The 14,134-nt window shown below is 39.5% G+C and overlaps 1 protein-coding gene across 1 annotated transcript; it reads right to left on the minus strand.

Annotated features, from left to right (window-relative positions):
- Positions 1-214: 214 nt before the first annotated feature.
- On the minus strand, positions 215-10,522 carry serinc1 (serine incorporator 1). The gene is made up of 10 exons (XM_080047735.1): positions 10,382-10,522; positions 8,354-8,515; positions 7,699-7,892; positions 6,937-7,016; positions 5,562-5,699; positions 4,063-4,232; positions 3,703-3,793; positions 3,003-3,144; positions 2,617-2,841; positions 215-1,351 (listed from the first exon to the last, which is right to left on the minus strand). Exons 1-10 carry the CDS (start codon positions 10,418-10,420, stop codon positions 1,213-1,215), a joined length of 1,380 nt encoding a protein of 459 aa, XP_079903861.1. The 5' UTR covers positions 10,421-10,522; the 3' UTR covers positions 215-1,212.
- Between the last annotated feature and the right edge of the window lie 3,612 nt (positions 10,523-14,134).

Raw genomic sequence — 14,134 nt, forward strand, 5'->3', positions numbered from 1 at the left:
AGAAGTGATCATTGAGAGGGATTATTTTTGTGTGACTCTATAATTAATTTTCTCGTTAAAATGTTCAAAACTGGGCTTTGTTTAGTCTTGCACCTGCAGGTTTGTCTGTCACTGGGTTTTCTACTCAACGTCCCCTGTGACTTTATAGGCCGCACAGTTGCAGTACATGGCCCAGCAACACAGAGACAAAAAACAAAACCTCTTTTTCCTCAGTTTTATTAAATGAGTTACCTTATACTTTACATACACAGGTGAGATGATCAAACAAATGTACAACAACAACAACAACATGTCTGCTAAGTCTGTGAGAAACTACATGCTTATACCAGACAACCAAATAAGTTATCTAAAAGTTTTCAAACAATTAATTTAAAATTTAACATAAAGTCAAGACTTTCAACACAAATCACAAGCAACACAAACAGGAATACAGGGGTCTGTCTATGTGCTGAGGTGCAAGCTGTAGTGTAAACACACAGCTGGTAGAGCGTTAACACATGATAACTGATAGCTACACTAGCACACACAATTCTACACAGGACTGCTCATGCCTGGTGATGGTATTAGTGAATGACAAGGACTCGCTCTCCTGCTGTCGTCTGAGCTGGAGTCCAGTTCATACACAACTAAATCTATCAAACACATTAGAATAAACTGCAGGTACTCCTTCATTTTACATTGAACAGCATGTCCATAATACTGTATGTCATAGTTAAACTGTTGCTGCCCATAGGGGGCACAATTCAACACCATCATTAATGTTACTGTCACAAAATATTTTAAAGGGAAAGACATGCAGCTTTTTCTTTATACTAAAAAAAAAAATACAAGGGATATATTTACAATAACTACAGCGTGGGGGAAAACCACTACAAAATGCAATTAAGGATTCACAATGACATGACACCAGAAGAGACTGCGCTGTGACTGGAGCTGGGGGGCCAGACCAATTTAAACAATCTTGTTTTTGCACACTGTAGTAGATAAACCCCCCCGCAGTGAGAAAGCTGCAAATACTATACGGAATAGCCACACAGCAACTAAACAAAACAGTAGTGAAACATTCCAGCCAATGTGGACACAGCACTGCCTCCTCTAGCGGTTAACTGATGCAGGGGTTAGCTACATACTGGTTCACTGACCTTTGCTAAAACAAAACATAGGGATTGCAAAGCATGAATATGTGAATATGTCAGTTGTGGGACACTGTTTTCAGTCAAAGTCTCTGTTGACCAGCACAAATGGAGCCACCAGGGTCCACACGTAGAGGGCGATGCAGATCCAGCTGGAGCAGATCTTCACCCACACTGCTGGCCACTTGCTGGTCATGGCCTCGTAGTTGGCGTCAGGGCTGCACAAGACAATAGACAGCGGAGAAACACACAATCAGTGGCTGATTAACGACCTACCACTATCAGTTTTCAGACTGAAACATTATTAAGTACAATAAAGTATTTGAAAAAGATAAGATATATAAAATAATGATTTACAAATATGAATTACTAAAGTAACAGTAGCTTACAGTGGCTTGCAAAAAGTATTCATACCCCTTGAACTTTTCCACATTTTGTCACGTTACAACCACACACTTAAAAAGGTATTTTATTGGTATTTTATGTGATAGACCAATACAAAGTGGCGTATAAGTTTGAAGTGGAATGAAAATGATACATGGTTTTTAATTGTTATTATAAATATAACACTGAAAAGTGTGGCGTGCAGAAGTATTCAGCCCCCCTGAGTCATTACTGCAATTACAGCTGCAAGTCTTTTAAGTATGTGTCTACCAGCTTTGCAAATCTACAGACTGACATTTTTGCCCATTCTTCTTTTCAAAATAGCTCAAACTCAGTCAGATTAAATGGAGAGCGTCTGTTAACAGCAATTTCCAGAGATTCTCAATTTGATTTAGGTCTGGACTTCGTCTGGGCCATTCTTACACATGAATATGCTTAGATCTAAAAACGAAGTATTCTAAAACTATCAGTAACCTCTGTTTTTTTTTTGTTTTTTTTTGAGTTTGTGTTTTTGATATTAACATCATATTAAGCAAATTTAAGTTATCATACAAAAAAAGGAATGCAATGTTTTGGTCTAGAATAGTTAATAGCCTAATCAAGCAAGTAGACATAAATAATAACCATTACTCTATTAGGCTATCGCATAGTATTGTCCACAATAATCGCACAACATTTTGCAAGCCACTATACAGTATATATTTTAAATTGGATGATTAAACAAAGTATTAGCAAAATATATAATATAATATATTCATTTGGAAAGTCAGGCCTTCAGCCAGAAATGTAACCAATAATTTAAAGCTTAAAAAGCACACTAGTGAGCAAAACTTTTGCACTGGGTGACCTTATTACAATGGACACACATTAGTTTATTTTGACTCAATCTCACATACACAGTCCTGCTGCCTCCAATACTCACCAAAAAATCAAATGTGCTTGAACCACCACTGAAAATAGTCCTTAACAAATACACTACATCTTTCATTTCTAGTAGCTTTAAAATCTACTGTTATACTTATCCCCTAACTGAATCCCCCTGTCAATGTGTGGTAGTGCTGTGATGTACCCACAGCTGCTGCTTCAGTGTAAAGCCTACCTGTACCAGTTGGTGAGTGTCATCATAATGTAGAGTGATGCCAGGAACAGCATGAAGTGGAAGAAAGAGTAGGAGTAGGTGACCCCGTCCTTCTCATTGTCCACAGCTCTGTTCTGACCACCGTCCTCCTCAAAGCCGTCAGCCGCGGGTCCGTCCTCGATCAGAGTCGACTCGTCACTGGCCAGAGTCAGTCTGTTCACCTGGGCGTTGGACGAGTTACGGATACTGGTGGACAGACAGAGGAAACACACACACACACACACACACACACACACACACACACACACACACACACACACACGTTTTAGGCACCAAGTAACTATTGACTTATCTGTGAGTTTCTTAGCAAGGTGACAGTTGTTTAGATAATAAAACGAGTTCCTCACCTGGAGTAGAGGACACACATGAGGAAAAGGATCAATCCAACAATCCCCTGGGCATCCCACCACTGGACCACATGGTCCTGCCCTGCAGGACTGGTGCTGTTCAGCCCAATAATACCCAGAAGGCTAGGGTTACACTTCCTGTCTGTGAGACAAGAAAATAGTAAAGCTTACTTGTGGTTCCAATGTATGATCATCAGTGGTTGGGTAAATGAGGTTGTTTTATCATCATCAGCCTGAATCAGGGGCCGCAGTGAGTTCTTTCTCACTGCACTTTCAGCCCTCAAACACACTTAAACCAGGTTCAGGTTACAGTTCATCTGACTCTGGTTCCTTGTGTGTAATCTTCATCAGACTGCCATATTTGATTTACTTTTAGTGATTCTCCTTATATATATTTTTTTTTTTTACATTTGTATGCTTTTTATTGATAGTGTAGAGACAGAGTTGAAATGGGGCAGAGAGGGGAGTGACATGCAGAGAACGACCGCGGGCTGGAATCGAACCCGGGTAAGCTGCTGGCTGAGGCCCATGGGGGGGACGCCCTACCAACTGAGCTAAGGGCGCCCCCATACCTTTTTCAAGTATCACCAAAACCCTCAAGACACATTGAGGTTGAAAGCAGCACAGGTAATTACAACGTTGCCGATGTTATCTGTAAATTGGAACACATAAAAGCTATGAAGCATGAATTCTTTCTTACCAGGCTCATTGGTCATGGCAGACCAGGTGAGGTACATGGTGTACAGGGTGACCAGGGAACTCTGCAGCAGGCCAGACCTGGGCTGGGACTCCTTCAAACAGAGAACAGCATGCATTAATGCTAGAATAAACCTAAGACCATATCTGCAGGAAATTGCCGTAACACATGAACCATTTGTCTAATCACCATAAATAGTGTTAGATGACTTTAGTTCATGTTTGGAGAAAGGCGTGCCAAGCTATTCTAACCTAGAGAAAGAATGAGAAATCTGCTGAGTGAACTTTTGCATAATGACCCTGTATCAAGCCTAGTCACAGCCTTACTGTACAAACATGAATGTAAAAGAGAAGTGGTGTGAACCTGGATCTGAGGCAGGATGGACAAGACGGAGGCGCCCATGCAGAGGAGCATGTTGATGCTGATGAAGACCTTGTTCTCAGTGCAACCATCGTAGTTGGTGTAGTACACATAGAACAGGACCAGAGACATCAGAGACACCAAGTAGTTGACAGCGGTGACCGACAGCAAAGCTGTAAAACACAATACAAATTCATTATTTTTCACTTCATTCTCTGCCTATTGATGATTCAACAGAACGCCATGTAATTCACAGGGGTTTAAATGTCCTGGAGGCATTCTCTTCTTGACATGAATAAATACAAATCTATTGAGGCATGCTGTCATCAGGGCTCCAGAGCAACTTTTCCAGTGAGCACACCGGTGCTACCAAATTTCCATCACACTGGCAAACACAACCTCACTCACTCTTCTTTGGTGTAGTGTCTCCCTCTATAACAACTACTGCGCTACTGAAAAAATATACATTATGATTAAGATGAAATTATTATATGAATTAATTTAGTTAGTTAGTTTTCAGCGACAGTAATAACTCAATTATTTTACAAGCTACTTTATATTAGTACGTGGATGTCAGGCATCACATTCATCCAGAGCTCTTTTAAAGTTATTATTCATCCATATGGTCAGACTCATAATAACTAGGGCTGGGTATTGTTCAAAATGTTTCGATATACCTGTTCCTGAACGCTACTTTTTTCGATACCCATTTGATGAAATACGTTTAACAAGATGACATTACATAAATGAATGACTTATTTTTCAGCTCCTTTGCATTTTTGAAATTTTTAACAACAAGTGCAAGTCTGTATTTAAGGCTCAGTGCTGCATACTTAAAACATAACCATCACTCAACAGTTATTTTTTGTAAAGATCAACATGTTCCTGGGCATTTAATACATTTTATCAAAATATAAAACTTTAACTGAAATCGAAAAATTCATGCAAACAGTTTTCAGTGCAGGAGGGGGAGACGCCAGCCGAGCGCAGCTGAAATGTGAAACGTGCAGCGGGATATGCTTTTGCAGAGCTTTGTCAACACACTCAATCTCCAAACAAGAAAAAAGTCGCTAGATTTTTCACTGGTCTTTAACTAATTAAGTCGCTATGGTGGTCTGGAAAGTCGGCAAATATGGCGACAAATGTTGCCTAGTTGCCATGTTAAATACAGCAAGACATATCGATGTAACTACAAGTGACGCGTGTGATGCCCCCCAGAGACGGGACTCCCCCGTAATAATTCCATGGGCTCACCCACATGTCTAACGTTCTTCCTGGATGCCACGACACAGCCAATCACCAGACTTTTAGATCTTGGCACGCCTAGCATGCTGCATGCTTATCGGCTCACTGACGCTGATGAGATTAACCTCTAGGTATGGAAATTTGGCACCGAACGACAAGACATTTTTCGATACTCTATGCTATTGAGCCATTTCGGTCGATGCCAAAAAAGTATGGAACGTCGATACCCAGCCCTAATAATAACACTGTCACCATACCTGCATACCAGCAGCGAGAGTTGCCCTCTTCCATCTTCTCCACCCAGGATTCATTCCAGGAATGGGCAAAGTCAATGAGTAGAACTAGCTGGATCAGGATGAAGCAGAAGGCTCCAGCCATGCCCATATAGAACCACACTGTAGGATACAAACAGTACTTTTAATATCTGTACGTTTTTAAACAGTGAGCATCCAAAAAATTTGAGCAACTTCTTACTGCCGACTTTAACTGAATTAAAAACACCGAAAGAAAAACTAAGGCAGGGCTGTACAGCGCGACAGTTTTGATCGCATTTGCTACTGAAATTGATCACGTGCGATGATGAATACAAGTCCATTCGCACTAGTGCTAGTTGATAATGAGGAGAGGCTGTCTTTGAAACACAGAGGAGAGATGCACAACACTGCTTAGAGGGCTCTACATTAACACTCCAAATGGGGGTAAATGTAGTCTTAGGCAAGTAAGTTATTGAGTCCACCCTTCACTTTGGCTGGTGAAAGATATTTGTCCTCGGGATCTGTGCTCGTGCAGCGATTCTACCGTATAAAAACTTCACCAACGGTAATAACCGGAAGGAGATTACCGCAGTTAAGTTAGCGCGTGTGCAAACAGAACATTTCCTGTGCGCCTTCACGTTAAAAGCCTGTTACTAGCCAAACGTGAGTTGACTTTTATTTTGAAGCCGGTAAGAACAGGAAGTTAGCGCTTCACAGCCCTGCAGTGCTCTAGCTAGAAAGGCAACTCATTCAGCTGCAGAGAAAAGTCAACAGTAGTCTAAAAACAAAGTTTGAAATAAACCACTGAAGAACAACTTCCAACACATTCACAACAACTTATTTAATTTATCCTAAATTGTACCAATATGTATACTTATTTATTTAATAGGCTATGTTTAATGTTTTAAAGTTTGGTTTTAATTAACAGATTTGTTTTATTATTATTATTAATATAATAATTATATATATACAAAACATATATAGATATAGATATTATATTTATATTTTTATGGGGAAAAATAATTCTGAATCAGCAAAAAATTGCAATTGGCAGGTTAGATTATTTTGTCTAAATTGCAATCAGTGCACCCCTATTCATTATTCTACAATTATTACTGCACACACTAGGATATAATATTAATTGAGAATCTCAAAGGAGACCAAGATGAGATGCTCAGAGGTAATTACAGTGAAATGCAAGGGTTAAGGTTATGCAAGTTTTCGATCATACTTTGTGTGCTACCAAATTTATTTTTGTGCTACTGAATTATTTTGCTTGCTAGCGCCAGTGCTACTACCTAAAAAAATAAGCGTAGAGCCCTGTAAGGTGAATCAACAATGTCCAGTAAACACCATGATTTACGACAAGAGTAGTTACCAGTAGTGAAAGGACCTTCTTGGATAAAGAATGATCCAATAGTGATGGCTGTAGCTGCAGCAAACTTAAAAAACCAAAACCTGTAAGAGAAAAAGAAATCCAAAAAGTATTCATGAAAATGTATAAACTGCAGAATTCATTTAATGAACTTTGTATAAGTCAGGTCCATTCAAGTGTGTGCTAGGGGTGTGAACATTTACAAACATTTCTAAACGGTTACACGGCTGCAAATTTTTCGTGTACACGTTTAACTGTTTGATATGGGGGGGGGGTCATGACAGTGTGCAGTGATAAAGTCAGGCAGACAGAAAGACAGAGGCAGAGAGGCCTTTATTTCGTAATTTTGATTTTAGTTTAATTTTTGACTTCGAAGTGATCATAACTGCCTAGTGATCATCTGGCATTAGACTGACTCCAGCTGTCGGGGCCGTTGACCAGCTGATCGGAACAGCTGTTTGAGACAGAGATGAAAAGGAAAGTGAAACTGAAGGTGGAGCAGTGAAATAGGCTAGTTAAATGAATAAATATTGTAACCAAACACAATAATGTATTGTGTTATCTGCTTTAGTAGCCTACAGTAGCTCACATCGCCCACCACTCCTTGAATAAATTACAATTTTCCAAACATAAAAAAAATAAAAAAAGTTTTTGTTTATTGATTTTTCCTAAACGGTAATGATTTACCAAACGGTTACACGTGTACAAGTGCACACCCCTAGTGTGTGCAAAGCTTGAGCAGAGAGAGAGTGAACGCTTTCTCACCCGTTGTGCAGCGCAGCTCGGGGGTCCCGGCTGCTCTTAACTTTGATCATGAGCAGAGAGAAGAGCAGGAAGAACATGGCCATGCCGAAGCAGACACGGTACACAGCCTTGTAGCCAACCAGCACGTCACAGTTCACATGTCCCTCCACGCCGGGAATGGAAGTACCCATTCCTCCGTCACAGAAACCTGGAATCTACAGGAGCACACAGAATACAAGCTAATGCTGCAGAAGGAAACCATCACAGACTGTATATCAGAAAGGCAGCATACAGCAAAGAGAAGTGTCATACAGCTACTAACAGCTGACATTTCCCCCCAAAATGTAACTCTTATCGAGGCCCTAATGATCCAACAGACAAATATTACAATTTTAACCAAAGACATAAGTTAAAGGCAGACTAGGTAGCATCATAAAGTACAGATTCATACAAAAATAATCCCCCTCAATGATCACTTATCCTTGACTGTGTGACCCTGCCGTGACACAGTGAGCGTGTCATACCATTGGTTAGTCATGTGTGTACAGGCACAAGACAGGAATGTTCCGGAGTGGAGCTGCATGTGTCAATACTAGTGAAAATCACTAAAAATGTATTCCCGGTAATTTACTGGGAACTATGTGTGAATGAGGCTTATGTGAGGAACCCTGCGTACCTTCTTGAGCTGCCCCTCCATGCCGGGCATCAACATGATACAGGCTATACCCACTCCCAGTAACAGGAAGAAGGCATAGATGAGGCGAGTCACTGTGGAGTTATTTCCACTGGGGCAGCATTGGCACAGCAGGCAGGGGGCGCTGCCGCACAAGCATGGGATCTGCAAACAAAAAAAAATCGGTATTACAATGAATTACTTGGTTATGACTGGTACAACTATATAGCCAGACTATATAGCTATACTGTAGGCTACATAACCTAGCAGTAGATTAATGAAAATGATTTAGTTTTTGGCTGTAGGCCTTTATACATTTCCATCCTCCTGCACTTTTTAGATTATTTAGACATGGATCAAAATAATTCCAGCAGCCGTAATACTTTTTTTTTTAAAGAAATATTATAAATTGTAGAAGTTTTCAGGGATTAATAATTGTATTAAACACAAGTATCCCCTTCCATTTCATTTCATCATCATTATATCCTATCAATGACACTTGTCTTCTCAATACATCCAAAGACGTGCGTCCACGGAGAGGTTTACTCATTCACATGCAGTAAAACTGATTAAAAAAAGTGTTCTATTAAGATTAAAACGAGCTTGTTTCAGCAAAAGCAAAACTTAATAACTTCTCGTATCAATTCAAGCTGCTGTGTTTTACAACACATGTGTTTTATACGGTTTCTAAGTTGTGTCCCCATTTTTTTCGACACCGTCAGACACTATACGCTGATACAATCACTCAGGGTTTAACGCAGGGCTTTGTGTCGTAGGCGGCTGTCTAGTCTGCGCCAGCCCACGCCTTAACTACCGACCGACCATTTCACCCGTCAGAAAAAAAAAATGCTTTTGCTTGGACATAACTGTGTAAAATAAAAGGCTGTGTGTCTCCAAGCAATCCTCTCCTCCGATCAGCTGCTTTGTGTATGTGTCTGTGTGCGGCTCTGCGCGCGCAACTGTACGGCATGCAGACGGAAGAGTAAACAAACATGGAGGCCAACCATGGACCTATTATGATACCGACGAGAAGGAGCATGCTGAACTGGTGGCGAAAATACTATGCTATTGCACAGTTCAATTAAAGAACGCAGAGGAAAATATTTAAAAAAAAAATGTGTATATATATATAGGCTACATATTATTACTATTAAAAAAAAAAGTGTGGCCTCAGGCAGCCTTGGTGGACATTTGTTCAGCCTACTATAGGCTATGGGTCTAGCATAATGTGAATGCAATTTCATTTCTGTTTTTGGTCTCTTAAGGAGAGATGGTTGTATCAAAGTGTAGCCTCGCTCAGAAGCTAATGTTAGATACTTGTCATTTAATTTGCTTGAACATATTTTTCCCCCCAGCATTGCAACCTGTTTTGTCCCACTTCTCAAGAATCAATTAGGCCTAACTGCATGTGGGCCTAAGTTGCCTACATCAAAATCAGCCTAAAACCGAGTCAAATTCGTTGTAGGCCTATGTATCACACGTATACTTGGCCAATAAAACTGTTTTACGATTCTCGGTAACCAGAGAAAGATGATACAGGGCCTGTGTGCCTGTCAGTCTGCCTCCATATGTCGCAATGCCACTCCGTTGATATCCGACTCTGTTTACATGGCTGCAGTGTTGCAAGAGCTGTGTTGCCAAACATTAAACCATCAAATACCTACACAGTTTAATACACATTACTCTAGAGTCTACACTACGAATTATTTTAGCACCAAAGGGACAGTTCAGACCTCTGTTACATGGTCCGTGTTCAGGTTAGCTGCTTTCGAAACAAAGGTGTGTGTCGTGCATGGACGTAGCAACATTACCTACAATTTGCTTATGTAAGAACGCGAGCCACTCTATCCACATTTTTAACTGTAGTCTTTAGTATTGACTTCATGTCCAGTAAGTGGACGCTAACTAGCTGTATTGTGTTTTCTTATGGGCTGACCCTTTGCGTTATTGCGCAGTCATTAATGTCGAAGCAGTTAATAACAGAAATGACACAGACACGGCTTTCGCCGTCGATAAATACGTGTTACTCACCCAGCTGGCCATGGAGCACAGTCCTAGGACGGCTCCCATGATGGTTGATGGTTGTTTTTTAGTAGTTGAACGTTAGATCAGGGAGCCGATGGCTTCAGAGAAGATGGATGATGGATGATACTCGATTTCTTCTTCTTCCGATTCTTCTTCGTGTTTCTTGGCGGATTGAAAATCCAGCTGGTCGGTGCATACCGCCCATACCGCCACCTATCTTGCAATATCTCACGTTTCTTCTTCTTCTTCTTATAGCTGGCGTGTTGCAGCCATGGTCTGTTATTGGTGCCGCCACCAACTCTACTGGAGTATGAAATAAAAAACAATCCAAATGTCTTTATACCATAACAGCCTATTTCATAATAACAATAAATGGATAAACTATTCACTAAATCATGTAACATAACCCTATCTCCTTCAAATAGGCTATCCCACCTATATGTGTATCTGTTAGGCAAATTTATTTATATAGCAAGGCAAGGCAAGTTTATTTATATAGCACAATTCAGACACAAGGTAATTCAAAGTGCTTTACAGGGGCAAGATTAAAATACATCAAGTATAAGAACACATTAGAACAGCGAATGAGAAATAAAACATTTAAATTAAATTAAAATTACAGGTTAAAAGGAAAACAGAAAAATCTTCAGATATGATTTAAAGGAGCTGAGAGTTGCAGCAGACTTCAAGTTTTCTGGGAGTTTGTTCCAGATATTTGGTGCATGAAAAAACTGAAATCTGTTTCTCCTTGTTAGGCCTAACTCTGGGGACTGTAAGTAGACCTGTCCAAGACGACCTGAGAGCTCTGGATGGTTCATAACGCATCAGCAGGTCAGAAATGTATTTTGGCCCTAAACCTTTTAGGCCTTTATAAACCAACATCAATATTTTGAAATCAATTCTTTGAGTGACAGGAAGCCAGTGTAAAGACCTCAGAACTGCCCAGATCGGCTTTATGAAACGCGCACATTATGTAAGTGATCACTGTATGAATAAAGTACAGGTGTTGTAAACTAGCATTTATGCTAACACACTGTAAACAATGCATCTGGTTCGTCCAATGACATTGTCATGTCCATGTCCAAATAAAATCTACTATACTAAAGAGCGATTTTACACTTATATTAACATAAATAAACCGCTTACTTCACCTTTAAGGTGGCATATAATGATGCTTTTAGGATTTGACTTGGATATCCAAGATGGACAAGTGCTAGCCACATGTTTGTAGGCAGTAATCTTCATGCCGCTCTTAGAAAGTTTATTTACAGTTTTATGTGTCGACTTAACCAGTCAAAGAATGGAGTCATTATGGCCCTAGCCGTACCTTCACAAAGTGACACAAAATATCTGTCTGACTTCTGGAAACACTGGCATAGATGCCTGTATGTGTTTTAACCCTATTTTGCTTTGCATTGTCTGTGTTTTCTATGTGTTTTCTATGGACCACCTGAATCTGGAATAAAGTTTATCAATCAAGAAACCCGGGGAAAGACCTACAAGTCCAGACTGATAGCTTTGATGTAAAAACAATGCAGATAAGGGTGACAATAGAGTAACATATTATATGGAAAGAAACAAGTCGTTTTTGCCATATGTATCAGAGTGGGTTGAGAGGAGCTCGTATGACATGATGTCTTCTAATGAAGTTAGATCAAATGGATATTGGCGGTAAAATGTATGATTGGATTAAAGGTTTCTTATTGGGTCCATTGAGGTTCTTGTGGGAAACTCTATGTTAGATACATTTTTAGTTGAAAATGGAACCCCTCAAGGGAGTGCCATTTGTCTGTGATTGTTTTCCATTATGATAAATGGTATGATATTGTTAGACCAGATATTGGGAAATCACTTTTTGATGATGATGTTGATGAATTTGGAAAAGAGGGAGGAATATAGAATATACTGTGAAGAAAGTCCAGGAAGCTGTCGGTGTTGTTGAAAATTGGTCTCCGATGTGGGGATTTAAAGGATCTGTGGAAACTTCTCTGTAGGGGCAAAAATGCATATTTGGTCTGTTTGTTTATTGTTTATTTTGAAAGGTTACTCACACTCTTTTGGTTCATGTCACTTCCGTTTGATTGACACATGGGTGGGGTTTAATCTATACACCTGGGCACTCGGATGGTCGGGGGTTAGTGGCGCTCCTGATTATATTTTCTGTTAACCGTCAAACTATCATCAAATAACCGTCAGTAACTAACAACCCTCATCACTTTATATATTTTTTTGTTTTCATACCATCTAGATGTTTTCATTCATCAGTTGTGATTCTGTCTTCAGCAATAAATGCTAAAACTGTATTCATCACCGGACTTGGATTCATTTAATGACACGTAACCCACCTAAGCCTTTTAGCGGCCTTGTCTGTGGCTATAATCTCTAACCATCTTCTTTACCAGAGAGAAAGTCAATGAGGATGTTTGTCTGAAGTTGTATAATCGAAGAATACACAGAGTAACATCGTTGTGTTTTTTTTAGGGATTGTGGTTGGATATATTTCTTATGTGAAAGAATCATGTTGATGAGGTGGAAGATAAATGTAAGAAAGTATTGACCATTACGATATGCCTGACAGGCTCAATGCGGGGAGCTGATCCAGTCGCTATGAAGAGTATTTATATTGCTTTAATTAGATAAATGCTAGAATATGGATGCATTATTTTTGGTTCAGCTGCCAGTACGTCTTTAAAAAGAGTGGATAGAATTCAGGCTCAAGCTTTGAGGTTATGTTGCCGGACAGTTAAGTCAACACCTGGGTTAGTGCATCAAGTGGAAGTTGGAGAAATGCCAACTTTTAGAAGACTTGAGGTCTAATAATTGGGCAAATCTACAGATTACACATACATATGATGTGTTTGTACTGTTATTTATTGAATACATGTCGAAAACGATTAGGAAATAATCACATTCTGTTGTATTCACATTTTACAAAACGTCCAAACTTTAGCGGAATTGGGGTTGTTCTATTGGTATAATAACTACTTCTTTCCAACTGTCTTGTAACCTTCCCTCTTCCCATACTTTATTATATATTTCTAAAAGCTTGCTTTGTGTCTGCCCTCATACATGCTTTAACATAATGTAAAATGGAGAAGTGAACCAAGAGTTTGCTATTTAAAAGCTCAAAATCAGGCATCTTCTTTTCAACAGAACATGGATACAGACACAAAGTGATACAAAATTTGAATATTTATTGAAATGTGCAAATTATGCAACTAACCCTAGCCATTATAAGCAGATAATAATGTCTCCCATGTGTCTGTCACTGTGTGTTTCTCTTATAGATTGCATTGTTGGAGGGAGCCTGGGACTTAAGAATTCCATTGCCAATGACTGCTGCTGAAATTGTTGGCAAATAAACCATCTTGAATCTCTTGAATAATTATTTTGTTTTTGAAGATGTATCATCTATGTACAGGGAAATGGGGAAACATAGACGACAGGAGAGTTAGGTCTGTTCCCATTGGCTGGCTGCCATTGTCAACTCTTTTATTTCACATCATATGAAATATCCCTTTACTCTGTTAAAAAACTAATAAATAAAATCAAATATCCCAAATAAAACATAAAACCACATTCCTTTTCAATACCGCAGATAATGATTACAATAATGCATTTTCCATTTAATGAATGAATTTCCATTGTGCTCTTAGCAGTATCCTATGGGGGAGGGGGACTTATTGGCATCATTTATATAATTGAGCAGGAAACCAGAGAATCAGAATTGTACAAGAGACAGAGGAAAGAAAAACGAGA

The sequence above is a fragment of the Ammodytes marinus genome, assembly GCF_949987685.1.
Source record: "Ammodytes marinus genome assembly, chromosome: 19".
NCBI lineage: Eukaryota > Metazoa > Chordata > Actinopteri > Uranoscopiformes > Ammodytidae > Ammodytes > Ammodytes marinus.